General features: G+C 48.1%; 1 protein-coding gene across 1 annotated transcript in view; it reads right to left on the bottom strand.

The window, feature by feature from the left end:
* Positions 1–13,617, bottom strand: part of SEC63 (SEC63 protein translocation regulator) — a 669,334-nt gene that overhangs the window by 542,995 nt on the left and 112,722 nt on the right. The window contains exon 4 of the mRNA XM_085611209.1: positions 2,012–2,124. Coding sequence (XP_085467335.1) covers positions 2,012–2,124 — 113 coding nt within the window. The remainder of the gene's footprint in view (positions 1–2,011; positions 2,125–13,617) is intronic.

The following is a 13,617-nucleotide window of genomic DNA, read 5'->3' as shown; positions in this document are numbered from 1 at the left end:
CATTATTGAGCACAAGCTTTCTGGCCCCCATCTGGCATGTAGTCATAAAATTACAACTCTGTACCTAATTACATTTGACATAATATATAGCCCCCTCTTAAGAGGGCCTAACAAGGATTATCACAATGCAAATTTTCTATCCACCCCTCCTCCCCACTCATTTTTCAGATGGTTAATCAAAACCCTCGCCTAAAACGGTAATCCTTGAGACCCCAGCAAGCAAAATAACTGCCTACAGGCATTAACCCGGTGTAGTAATATTAATCTGCCCATAAAGATCGATTCACTTAAACACAATAAAAAAAAATACAGGCATACAGCCTTTATCGTTACTTTTAATAAATTGTTCAGATCTGTGGATCAGAAATACTTTTTCCAATGAATCATTAAGCCTACAGCTGCTATTATTGGCTTTTCACCAAACACAGCTAAGACCTTCACAGAAGATGATAAGCGTTTCCACGAAGCAACCATTCGGTATACAGGCCTAAAATTACAAATATGTACAAACTAAGATTGGGCAAAACAATTTACAAACCTTTTCCAAGAGAAGCTAACAAGGATTAGCACAGTGCAAATCTTTTACATCCAGGCTTTGTCAGGGAGTAACCAACACATAAGCATTTGAAATGCAATAGGTCTCGCATTTGCAAAAGTTTGAGCTACTGGCATTGTAAATGATCATGCCTTTTATTTATGTGTTGGTTTTTAACACATAAATAAAAGGTATTGTCATTTACCATGCAAATAGCTTGAATTCTTGTAAATGCGAGACCTACTGCATAGCAAATGCTTGTTTGTAAAAAAGCCTCATGCCGGGCTTTAACTTTAATGGCGGCCACACCCCTTTCTTTAGACGCGGCTCATCTAAAGAAAGGTGCAAGGCCACCATTAAAGTGAAAACGCAGTATGGGGCGCTTTTACAAAAAAGCATTTGTTAAGCAGCATATGGCGTGCAAAAGTGCTGCGCTGTGTAGGGAGCATTTTTCAAAGATAAAGTGCTGTCATGAAAACAGGGTGGGTTAGGGAGAGCCTGTCGCGTCTGCAACAGCAGCTAGAATAAAGACATTAAAGAAAATAGTGCTCACAGACAGTAGATACAACAGACCATGTAACAACACAAGTAAAAAGTCCAGTTCTCATGGGAGGTTACAAATGGAGACAAGGTGGTACTAAGGAGGGACTACTAAACCTATTCATGAATCAAAAGGAACCATTTAGAAAGGACAGGAACCAATTGAAAAGCTGGGCGGAAAAAGGGTGGAGCATTAAGTCCATACCTGATTACAGCATGCCTCTCAGAGCAGCGCATGCGCTGCCCAAGCTCGACCTAAAAAGGGGTTACCCAGTAGCAATGCAACAAAATATTTGTTTACAAGTTTTATCACAGTGTAATATTAACTGTTACTAAAAGCCCTACTGGTTTTAACATATGTTACAATTAATAAAGTTAGGTCTAATACCTTGTCATAACTTTTCATGATCAGTATATCAGACCTGTGGCATTTGAAATGCGTTTTATCACCAAAAAGGTACAAAAAGCATTCTCAGTGGAAGCACAGATTTTCTTGAGAATCAAAGGTTTGGAGAGACGAAGACCAACATGTGGACAGAGCCTAAGCCCTTCTCTCAGAAATGCTTCTTAAAACTTTTTCCAGTGACAACAGAACGTATAACAGTTGTGCTTTCAAGCCACACCCAACTATCAGATCCAGAATGTAAATAACAAGAGAATTAAAGAAGTTGGAAGCATTGTCAGAACACATCAACTAATGCAGAATGCTAAACAATCGATAACCTAAGGAAAAGAAAGCCAGAAGGAGCAAGCTCAGCTTATTTAGATTAACGATATCTCATCAATATTAACACTAAAACATCCACAGAAAAACGATCAAAATTAACCAGGGAAATGAAAAGAATATTGAAGCCAACCCTTAAATAATAGGATACCTAAAAGTGTCCAAAATTAGCCTGAAAACATTATATACAAAACAGGTAGTATTTCACTTACGCTGCATATGCTTTTGCAATCCTCATGAACATGACTTCATCTCCTCCTTTATCTGGATGAAATTTAAGAGAAAGTAGTCGATATTGTTTCTTGATCTCAGAAACTGTGGCACCCTTAAGAAAAGAATCTTGGCATTAGCAACAGTAAACACTCCACAGCCTTTAGCATATGTTGTAAACCATCTTGAAAGGACAATGGGACTATAGATACGTAGCTGAGCAAGAAGCGACACCTGCCGCATGTCAAATCTATTACAAATATTATAAATCTTGCTTTTAAATAATCAAATATTTGTAACACTATGAAAATACTAAAAAAGAGCCACTACTAGTAGCCTGGCGTAAAACATCAATAGCAGCAAAATGCCTTCATTAGAAATTTAAATTTTGTATTTTTAATGCAGCTCAGCGAGACGTTTGTTACAGAAGGTGTTTCTATAATATGCATCACACATGGGCATTGAAAGTATGTCTTTTTTCATTCAAAACTCCCGTCCCCTTCCTTCTTCCTTATTCCCTCCCGCTGGTCCTTTATTCACCTCCATTTTCCTTCATTTCTTTACTCTCTCATCCCCTTCACATGAGCTCTGCAACCCTCCACCTCTGCCTCCCTTTCCTAATTCTCGTTAACCATTTGCCTCCTACCTTCCTTTCCACTCCCTTTTCTGCTAATCTTCCTTGCATATTACTCCATAAGGTTTCCAGGAGAGGTCCCTCAATAAAGTGTTAACAGATATGATTGTGTGGAAAAAACATCAGAATCTGAGTAATCAAGTCTGGCAAAACATCCAGGACTAAGGGGCTAAGGGGCTAATTACGAGTCTGGCGGGACTGCCAGACTTGCGAGGGAACGGCGGTCTTTCGACCGCCCTATTACAACTAGGGCGGTCGGGCTGCCCTGGGATCAGAAATTCCTGGCAGTGGCGCGGCGGTCTTGAGGCCGCAATATGCTTAGCAGGACCGCCACGGTCCTGTCAAGCATATTACGAGTTTCATCTCCACCACAGTTTTCATGACGGTTTCTCCACCATGAAAACCGTGGCGGATAGGAAACAAGGCCCTGGGCCATAGGGTGCATGCGGGGGGCAAATATTGCACCAGAGTACCTGCACAACATGGACAGCAGCAGTCCATGCCATGCAGGTACTGATTTTAACGTTCCCATTGCAGTGCCTATTTTATAGATACAACATGGGGAACGCCAAAAAGCACCCTCCAGACTAGGCGAAAACTCATAATCTAGCAAGCGATTCAACAATGGGTTTAGCGGTGCGGGAATGGGGCAGCCCTGCACCGACAAACTCTGAATCAGGCCCCAAGTGAGAACATTTTAAGGCAGCTAGCAGTGACAGGTTTGTGCTCCTCAATTGATATTTGGAATACTAATGGAGGAGTAAACTAAAGATTAGCAGAATTCTGTGAGGGGGAACATCAGAGCTTTCGAGGCACGAAATAATGATACCAAGTTAAGTTGATCCTTAGGGTAGAAATGTTTTGCATTGAGAAGAAAGAAAAAATCTGTCAATACATTGCAATAGGTTTGCAGTTTAGGAGCAGAAGTTGACTGTTTTAGTGCTGTGCGAAAAATCTCTATAAAAAGAGTTTTGCAGTGATTTGATTTTATTATACCAAAACTAACATTTTACTTGAAGAACAAGTTACTTACCTTCGGGAACTCATTATCTGGTAGAGACTTTATCTAGCTGCAGATTACTTACCTTTGAATTTCCCAGGCGTCAGGCTGGATCCGGAAACTTTTGCTAAGCAATAACCCTTGCGCGCGACGTCGGGTGGCTTCCTTCGGCTCCGCGTGACGTCATCGGCAGCATCAGTTAGAACGTTGCAGTACCTACATAGGCACCATCCAGGCGCGCGGACATCAGTATTTTGGGGATTTTTCACACCAGAAGCGCAGAACCACGAAGCAACTGACTTAATCGTGTGCAAAACTAGGACCCTGAAAAGGAGAACAACCCTAGCCCTACAACATCAGTCCGCAAAGCGGGAAGGCACGGGTGGGCTGTAAGGAATCTGCAGCTAGATAGGGTCTCTACCAGATAATGCGTTACCGAAGGTAAGTAACTTGTTTATCTGATAGAGACTTCTAGCTGCAGATTCCTAACCTTTGAACCAGATACCCGAGCCATACCATCTCGGCAGTGGGTTGCGGACTCCAAATCTAGACTTAAAAGTCTAGCAGGACTAAAACGGGCAAAATGTCCGTCCCTGCATACTTGCCCATCAAGGCAGTAATGTTTTGCAAACGTGTGCAAAGATGCCCACGTTGCTGCCTGACAGACGTCTTGGAATGGGACACCCCGAGCCAAGGCTGTAGTCGCAGCCTTTGCCCTGGTGGAATGGGCTCTTAATCCCTCAGGGAGCTGCTTCTTTGCCAAGGCATAACAAATCTTGATGCAGGGAACGACCCAGCGAGAGATGGTTCTTTTCTGCACTGCCCTTTCCTTCTTTGCTTCCACGTTCCCCACAAAGTTGGTCATCCTCCCGGAACTTTTTTGTGCGGTCAAGGTAAAATGGCAACACTCTTTTTGGGTCCAGTCGGTGGAGAAGCTCCTCTTCCCTAGAGGGATGGAGAGGAGGTGGAATGGGGTCACAACCTTTGTCAAAAAGGATGCCCTGGTGCGAAGCACTACCTTGTCCGGAAAGAACATAAGATAAGGAGGCAAGCTGGATAACGCCTGCAACTCACTCACCCTGCGGGCCGATGTAATCACCACGAAGAGGGCTATTTTGATGGTCAACAGCCAGAGGACAATTGTGCAAAGGCTCAAAGAGAGTACACATCAGGTAAGTGAGTACCAAATTAAGGTCCCACTGCGGCATGAAAAGGGGCGTGGGTGGAAACAAGTGAGTCAGCACTTTTTGAAATATATTTACAATAGGAGACTTGGAGAGAGGGCTGGTCTGGCAGCCGCAAAAAAGCAGACAAAGCAGAAAGATAACCCTTGAGAGTTCCCAAGGCAGAGCCCTGCTGGTCAAAGGGTAGAATGAATAAAAGGACAGTAGAATGAGAAGCAGAAAGGAGGGTCAATGGACCTTTCTCTACAAAATAATACACATTTCGGCCAACGTCAGGCATATACCGTCTAGTGGAGGGCCGTCTGGCCGTCAGAATAACGTTACAGACTTCGGGAGGAAGGTTAAAGGCTATCAACTGTCGCTGCATGCAGTGAGGCATAGGGTTGACATGTTCGGGCGGAGAACCCTCCCCTGCTGCTGTGACAGAAGATCCTCCGAAAGGGGCAGCCTGATCGGAGGATCAACACTCATTCTCAGAAGCTCTGGATACCAGACTCTCCTTGCCCAATCTGGTGCCACAAGAATGATTTGGGCACGGTCGCTCCTGATCTTCTTCAGAACCCTGGGAAGAAGTGATATGGGCAGAAAGGTGTACGACAGGCCTGAACTCCACTCGAGATGAAAGGCGTCCCCGAGTGATAGCCGCCTTGGAAACTCTGGCGCACAGTACAGCTGACACTGCACGTTCTCTGCGGAGGCGAACAAATCCTAACCAAGGTTCTCCCCACTGCTGAAAGAGACCTTACGCCACCCCTGACTGGAGACGCCACTTATGATCTGCTAGGCATCGACGGCTGAGTTTATCCGCCCTGGCTTCAGAGGACGTGCCAGATGTCGAACCAGCAGGGTTACGCTCTGCTGTTTCAGCCATGTCTGAAGATGCAGAGCCTCTCGACAAAGAGTCCACGATGCCACCCCGCCCTGCTTGTTGCAGTACCGCATGGCAGTGGTGCTGTCCGTGAACACCAGCACTAGCTTCCCCTTGACAGAGGGAAGAAATGCTTTCAATGCTAACTGAATCGCTCAGAGCTCCAACAAATGTATGTGGAGCTCCAACTCCGCTGGAGACCAACATCCCCTGATTTCCACCTCTCCCAGAAGGCCTCCCCATCCCAGAAGTGGCGCATCTGTCACGACTGCGAGATCTGGTTGAGGAAGGGAGAGGGGTCTGCCGTTGACCTAATTGCAATTGGTTAACCACCACTGCAGATCTTTTGCAGTTCCTTCCGAGATCTGAAATCTGTTGGTGAGATTTCCCTGATGTTGTGCCCACTGGAACTTCAAGTCCCAATGCAGAGCCCGCATACGCCATCTTGCGTGTCTTACCAACAGGATGCAGGAGGCCATGAGGTCCAACAACCTCAGAGTCAGTCTCACCAAAATCCAGGATAGAGGCTGAAATATCGGAATCATTGCCTGACTATCCTGGACTCGCTGCTCTGGAGGATAAGCCCGAAACTGCAGTGTGTCTAGAACAGCTCCAATGAAAGGGAGCATCTGAGAAGGAGTCAGGTGTGACTTTGGAACGTTTATAGAAAACCCAAACAAATGCAGGAGGTTTGCCGTAGTCTGAAGGTGGGAGACGACTGCCTGGGACGAGGACGCCTTCAACAGCCAGTCGTCGAGGTTGGGGAAGACCGACACCCCTAACCTGCGCAGATGAGCTGCGACCCCGCCATCACCTTGGTGAACACCCGAGGGGCACTGGTAAGGCCGAAGGAGAGCAAGGTAAACCCAAAGTGCTTGCGACCTACCTTGAACCGCAGGTAACGCCTGTTGCCCGGCAGGATGGGAATGTGAAAATACGCATCCTGCAGGTCCGACGCTACCATCCAGTCTTCCTGGTCTAGGGCAGACAAGACCTGAGCCAGAGTGAGCATTTTGAATTTCTCCTTTTTGAGGAAGAGATGGATGGTCCGAATATCTAAAAAGGGCCGTAGCCCCTTGTTGTTCTTTAAAATCAGAAAGTAGCAGGAATAGCAGCCACTGTCTACTTCTGAAACTGGGACCCTTTCTATAGCTCCCTTGGCCAAAAGAGCTGTAACTTCCTCTTGGAGCAACTTTAAATGATCCCCTGTCAGCCGTTCCTGAATTGGCAGAATAGTAGGGGGAAAAAAAAGGAACGGTAGAGCTTAGCTCTCCTGGACGATCTGCAAGACCCACTTGTCAGATGTGATGGATCTCCAGTGGGTTAGATGAATACGAATTCTCCCACCAACCTGAGTAGTGTGGCCCCGCAGTGTCAGCCTAGGAGTGCTTGGAGGCTGTGGCTGCTGGGGGCAGTGTGGTAGACTACTTCTGGTCTCCATTCCGAGATTGGAATGCACTGCGTCCACGTCCACATACGGCCTGGGAAGTCTGTGTGGGACGGTGGCGGTTGGGGTAGGGCTGACGTGGCTGTAAACCTCTTCCATTGCCACGAAAGGGGGGAAAGGAAGTCTGGCCACGAGGAGTGGAGGAAAGGCCCAAGGATCTAACCGTAGCACAAGAGTCTTTGAACTTGACCAGGGCCCCTTGCATTACTCTCCTGAGCCTAGCACGTCTTCAAAGTGCTCAGACGACAACATAGAACCTCTGAGTTCTGTCGGAATCGGTGTAGATCGACGCAGTTCCAGCTCCGTGTCGTCTGGGATGAGGATGGGGCTTGAGCCACCGACAGGCATCGGTGACGTCGCAGGCACAGACTTCGGGTTTGACACAGGGGCAGGTTGTGTTGCACAACCGGCGTCAAACCAGATTCAGGTTCAGATCCGTAGGCCCCAACAGCAATGTAGCCAGAGCAGATGGCGTCAAACCCAATGGGGCCGCTCCCGACCACGTGGGGTCCGAAGGCACTCCAGCTGGTTCGATCCGCTCAAATGCGCATGGCCACGTAAGATTATTTTATTTGAATGGGAGTCCCTCTAGCTTCCAGAAAGGGGGGTAGGCGTGAAGTCGACTCTGGTTCCGCGGAACTTTGCCGAGAACGTCGATGCTCCTTACCTCTTTCGACAAAGGACGCTAGTTGAGGTGAAGTCGAAGTCCGCTTGGACTTCTTCTTCTTGTGCTTCTTCCCCGGTTGTGTCCAGAGGACCTCGAATGGGAGGAAGAGAACTTAGGGCTCAGGGAGTGGTCCAGCGACCTCCTCTTCTTCAAACGGGACCGTGACCTCCTCGGAGTCTCGCTCGACGGTGTCGACTGCCGGGCCACGAGTAACTTCATTGCTTGCTCGCCCAAGGTTTTCGAAGCCATCGCCCGACAGTCTGAACAGGACTTCGTATTGTGGTTGTGCTCGAGACACTGAAGACATACGCGGTGGGGAACGGTAACCAACATCATGCGAGAAAAAGTCCTGCATGATTTGAAACCTGTCTTCCTCGAAGACATCCCTCGCACACAAAGTCGATTTCCAAATATTTCAACAAAAGTAGAGAAAAGGCCTGCTATAAAGCGGCGGGGTTGCTCTTCCCGGACCAGCGCCTTAACTGGCACGGAAAGAAAAGAACTGACGTCCGTGCGCCTGGGTGGAGCCTATGTAGGCACCGCAACGTCATAACAGACGCCGTCACGCGGAGCCTAATGGAGCCACCCGACATCCCGCGCAAGGAGTATTGCGCAGCATAAGTTTCCGGATCCAGCCTGACGCCTGGGAAATACAAAGGTAAGGAATCTGCAGCCCTAAGTCTCTATCAGATTATACTGCTCTGGGGCACTATCAACCTCTGGTGTATTTTACCTCTACTCCCCTCAAGCCCTTTCCCATCCCCAGATTTTACATCATCACATCTGGTACTTAAGCTCAGAGTTAATCCAACCCCCAGTGTGAGACTTCAAACCATTTTTCTGTTGAGGGGCTATTGTAGCCAGTACATTATGAAAGCATGAGTACAATCAGTGGAGGAAACCGCCTGAAAGCACAACTCTCCTGCTCATGTAATATTCGGCAAGGAAATAAAGGGTGGCAACTAAACAGTTGTCAATTTTTGCAGACATTACAATATTAACAATTTTCACAAGTTTCACCGTTCTTCTCGTTTCGGTGGAGATCCATTTGTAGATCTTGCGGAGCATGCAGAGGATGTTGAAGCAGGAGGAAGAGACGGCGTGGACCTGCTTAGTCATGGAGGGGGTGGAGTCGAGGATGACCCCTAGGTTGCGTGCGTGGTCGGTGGGTGTTGGAGCTGTTCTCAGTGCGGTCGGCCACCAGGAGCCGTCCCAGGCCAAGGGGGTGGATCCGAGGATGAGGACCTCCGTCTTATCAGAGTTCAGCTTCAGTCGGCTGTTACTCATCCATTCGGCGACGGCCTTCATTCCTTCGTGGAGGCTGGTTTTGGCGGTGTGAGGGTCCTTGGTGAGGGAAAAGAGCAGCTGGGTGTCATCGGCGTAAGAGATGATGTTGAGGTCATGGTGTCGGGCGACATGGGCGAGCGGTGCCATGTAGATGTTAAACAGCGTTGGGCTGAGGCATGAGCCCTGGGGTACGCCGCAGATGATTTTGGTGGCTTCGGAGCGGAAGGGGGAGGTGGACGCTCTGTGTTCTGCTGGAGAGGAAGGAGGTGGTCCAGTCCAGGGCCTTCTCTTGGATCCCGGCGTCGTGGAGGTATGTGCGTAGTGTGCGGTGGCAGACCGCGTTGAAGGCGGCTGACAGGTCTAGGAGGATGAGGGCCGCGGTTTCTCCGTTGTCTAGCAGGGTCCTGATGTCATCGGTGGCGGCAATGAGGGCAGTTTCGGTGCTGTGGTTGCTGCGGAACCCGGACTGGGACGGGTCCAGGATGCTGTTCTCCTCGAGGTAGCGGGTCAGTTTTTGTTGACTGTCTTCTCGATGACCTTTGCCGGGAGCAGGGAGATGGGCCGGAAGTTCTTGAGATCCTTGGGGTCCGCCTTTGGTTTCTTGAGTAAGGCGTTGATCTCGGTGGTTCTTCCAGCTCCTCGGGAAGGTTGCTATCTCGAAGGAAATATTGATGGCCTTCCGGAGATGGGGGGCGATGGCGGTGCTGGCTTTGTTGAAGATGTGGTGTGGGCATGGGTCTGACGGAGATCCGGAGTGGATGGTGTTTATGATCTTGATGGTGTTGTCGTCGTCGTTTATGTTGGTCAAGGAGAGCAGGCGATTGGTGCGGATGTTGGTCGTGGGGGCGGAGGTCTCAGTGGTTGTCGGGGCGGTCCTGGCGTTGAAGCTGTCATGGATGTCTGCGATCTTGCGATGGAAGAAGGTGGCCAGTGAGTCGCACACCTCACTGGCTGTTGTTATCTAGGCGGTCATTGAAGGAGGCCCTTTTGGCGGATCTGATGAGGTGATGGTGTCTGCGGGTGGCGTTCTTGTGGGCTGCGTAGCTGTCCGGTGTTAGTTCACGGTGCCAGTTCTTCTCAAGCTTTCGGCAGGCTTGCTTGGAGGCCTGGAGGTCTTCAGTGAACCAGCTGGCTTTCTTGCTGGTGTGGCTGTGGGTTTCTTGAATGGGGCGAGGGTGTTGGCGCAGTCGTCGATCCACTGTCTGAGGCTGCGGGCGGAAGAGTCGGGGGTCGGTGGGGTCGGCGGGTGGACTCTGATCGAGGGTGGTGGTTAGCTGGTGTTCGGTGACTTTGCTCCAGCAGCGGTGAGGCATCTGTTGGATGCGGTTATGCGTGGTGGGTTTCCAGAAGGTGAAGTGGATGCAGCGATGGTCGGTCCAGTGGAGTTCGGTGGTGTGGGTGAAGGAGACGTGGGGGCTTGCGGAGAAGATGGGGTCAAGCTTGTGGCCAGCGGAGTGGGTGGGTCTTGTGACGAGTTGTCTGAGTCCAAGGTTGGCGAGGTTGGCGATCAGGGTGGTGGAGTTGGTGTCGTCGTCGTTCGAGGTGGAAGTACAGGTCCCCCCAGGAGGATGTAGTCTGTGGAGGCGATGGCATGTGTGCTGAGAAAGTCGGCGATTGTGTCGCTGAACTGTGGTCGGGGTCCGGGGGTCTGTAGACGAGGGTTCCTCTGAGGGTGGTGTTGGGGTCAGTGTGGATCTGGAAGTGCAGGTGTTCGGCGGTGCTGAAGGTGTTGTGGGTGTTAGTCGAGACTCAGATTGTTCCTGTGGACGATGGCAATTCCTCCTCCTACTCCGTTGGTGCGATCCCTGCGGGTGATCTTGTAGCCTTTCGGAATGGCTATGTCGGGTGCCGAGGAGGGGTTCAGCCAGGTCTCCGTCAGGAAGGCAACGTCTGGGGAGGTTGAGTCAAGAGTTCAACGGCGTGTTTGCAGGCAGAGCGGGTGTTGAGAAGGATGCATCTGAGGTAGATGGTTTCTTTCCTGGTCGGTGGGTTGGCGGGCCGGATGCTGGTGAAGCTGCAGATCCGGCAGGAGAAGGGTCCTTGGGTGCGCTTCGGGGCAGCCAGGCAGTAGGTGCATGATCGTCCGGTGTCGAGTGCGTGGAGGGTCCTGGCATCATAGCGGTGTCGGGCGTCGTGGCGTTCGCGGGGGCCAGGGGTTCTGGCACTGGGCACGGTCCGGGCTTGCCTTAGGTGCGCCTTCGGCGTGACAGCAGCCGCCATATAAGGGGAGGTGGGAGGGAGGAGCAGCTGGGAGGTGGGAGCAGGGCGGCAAATGGGCGAGCAGGGGGGTGGGGCCGCAGGGGACACAGCGGCGGGAAAAACTGGCGAGCAGGGGCACAGAAGGCAAAAGGGGCAAACAAGAGTACAGAAGTCAAGGACAGGCACAGCAAGTAATACAACGAAGAATGCTAAACAGAAAGGAAAACAGAATTAGACTCAGTGCGGGCGAACACTTATAGGTAGTTTATCACTGTTCATGTGAGAGATACCAGGGCAGATTTTGAAATATACATGTATTAAACTGAAAATAATGTGGGAGGCAACATTTTTGCCTTAAAATTTGTATAAGAAAGTAGGATACTGCACTTTATTACCTAAACATTGTAAGAAGAAATAAAAGTAAAGAAAGAGGAAGGATCTAAACAGACCTCGGTTCATACAATGATACTGGACCATATGGCAGTAGGTGAGGCTTTCTAATAAATTCAGATGAAATACACATGACAAGATTACAATTAGGTTTATTTTGCGTCTCTATCATGTATTTCCTCTGGCATTTATAACGGGTAGAAAAGAGTAGAAACCAACCTCAAAAATGTATACCCAGGAACAATAAAACAATCTTAATTTAAACAAGTTGTTATGGAATTATGGCCCACTAGAGGATCTGTCCTGAAATCCAAAACCAAGCAATAATGCTTAGAAGACTATTAAGTAATCTCAATGTAATGGCCCTGCAAATGCGTACAATATGAACATTCCTGATCCTGTGGATGCCTTTCCACTTATGGAAAGAATCCTGGATTTACCCGATAAAGGCTTGTCACCTTTCTGGATACAAGTTATAATGGAAAGGACCACCGATCTAGCAATAGTTTGCTTGGAAGAAGCATACCAGAATATGCAACAAAAGGTATTGTCTGTCTTCGCATAATGCATGTTCAAATAGTAACAAAAGGTCTTCTTCTTATTCAAAGTATGAAAGGCCCTCTGAGAGAGGGTCGTAGAAATTAGAAGACAAAACAATGGCAGCAGGGAGACAGGCGGGTAGATCTGAAAATCAAACAGAAACCTGGGAAGGAAAGAAGGGGTAATCCTAAAAGAGACCTTATGACCATCGAATATTGGGCAAGGCAGGAAACACAGAGTTTGAAGCTCACTCAATATTCTGGCTGAAGTGCTACCCACAAAATGAACAACTTTGCAGGCCACAATGCAGAAACGTGGCTCAAAAGGATGGCCAATCACATTGAAAAGAAAGAAAAGTTCAACTCCCATGTTGAAGGGGTTTCCTAAAGGGTGGACAAACTTCCCGAAGTCCCTTACTCATGAAAAAAATGCCAGAGGGATACATTTACAATAAAATAGTTGGGAACGTAGATAAAACTTCCTTGAAAAATCTGACAATTTTGTTTTTTAAAAAAGCCTTTCTAGATAAGAGCTTCATGCACTTTAAACTCCGCTGGTAACACCGTTTCCTCAATGCCTGTTTTTGGGTCTGTCCATTAGCACACAAACGGAAACCTTACACTTGGAGGCATATGGCCATTTGGTGGAAGAAGGTTTTACCTCTTAAGTTAGCTAAGAAATGCCTTTAGGATAGCCATGCAGTCACATAAACACTTAAATGCCGTTATAGAAGTTCTTCAGCAGCAAGGCAGTGATGTTCAATGATAGAAGGTCAGGGTGGAGAATCAAACCAGACATCCTGGAGAGGATATTTAGTCTGTGTGTAAGCCTCTCATAAGTGGAAATGGACAGGTGTCGACGATCTGGGTACCTGGAGAAAAGAGACTCATCTTTGCCTTGCTGGATGCCGGAAATCACCTTGGCAATGAGTGAGACAGAGGAAAAACTTAACTAATCCCTCCTAACAAACGTAATAAAAAACATTCTGCAGACACTAAAACTCCGTGAATCTGGATATCTAAGTAAGGATTTTAGATGTTCTTTCTTATGCAACAAATACGATCTAAATTGGACCAAATCAATCAGGAGAATTCTGTAAGAAATTAAAGTTTAGAACCCTCTTGTGTTCCAGAATCTGTACGTGTAGTTAATTCTCCTTTCAACTGTGAACACCTAGCCAAAGTATCGGTATGAAGAAAGTCAAACTACTTTCTAGCATGTAAGCTTCCTTTGAAGTTATCTCAAACATACCGACTTAATGCACATTACTTGCATGATTGTGCACTCTGAAAATGGATAATTGCTCCACATTTTATTTTGCTAAGTTTTTTTTTTTAACACAAATACAATATTCAACAGAAAGAAATTAAGTCCATGTCCAAGAGATTAGCA

The sequence above is a fragment of the Triturus cristatus genome, chromosome 6, assembly GCF_964204655.1.
Source record: "Triturus cristatus chromosome 6, aTriCri1.1, whole genome shotgun sequence".
In the NCBI taxonomy this organism is placed as follows: Eukaryota; Metazoa; Chordata; class Amphibia; order Caudata; family Salamandridae; genus Triturus; species Triturus cristatus.
Note: the sequence above shows the minus strand (reverse complement) of the source record. Positions and strands in the feature narration are given on the sequence as shown.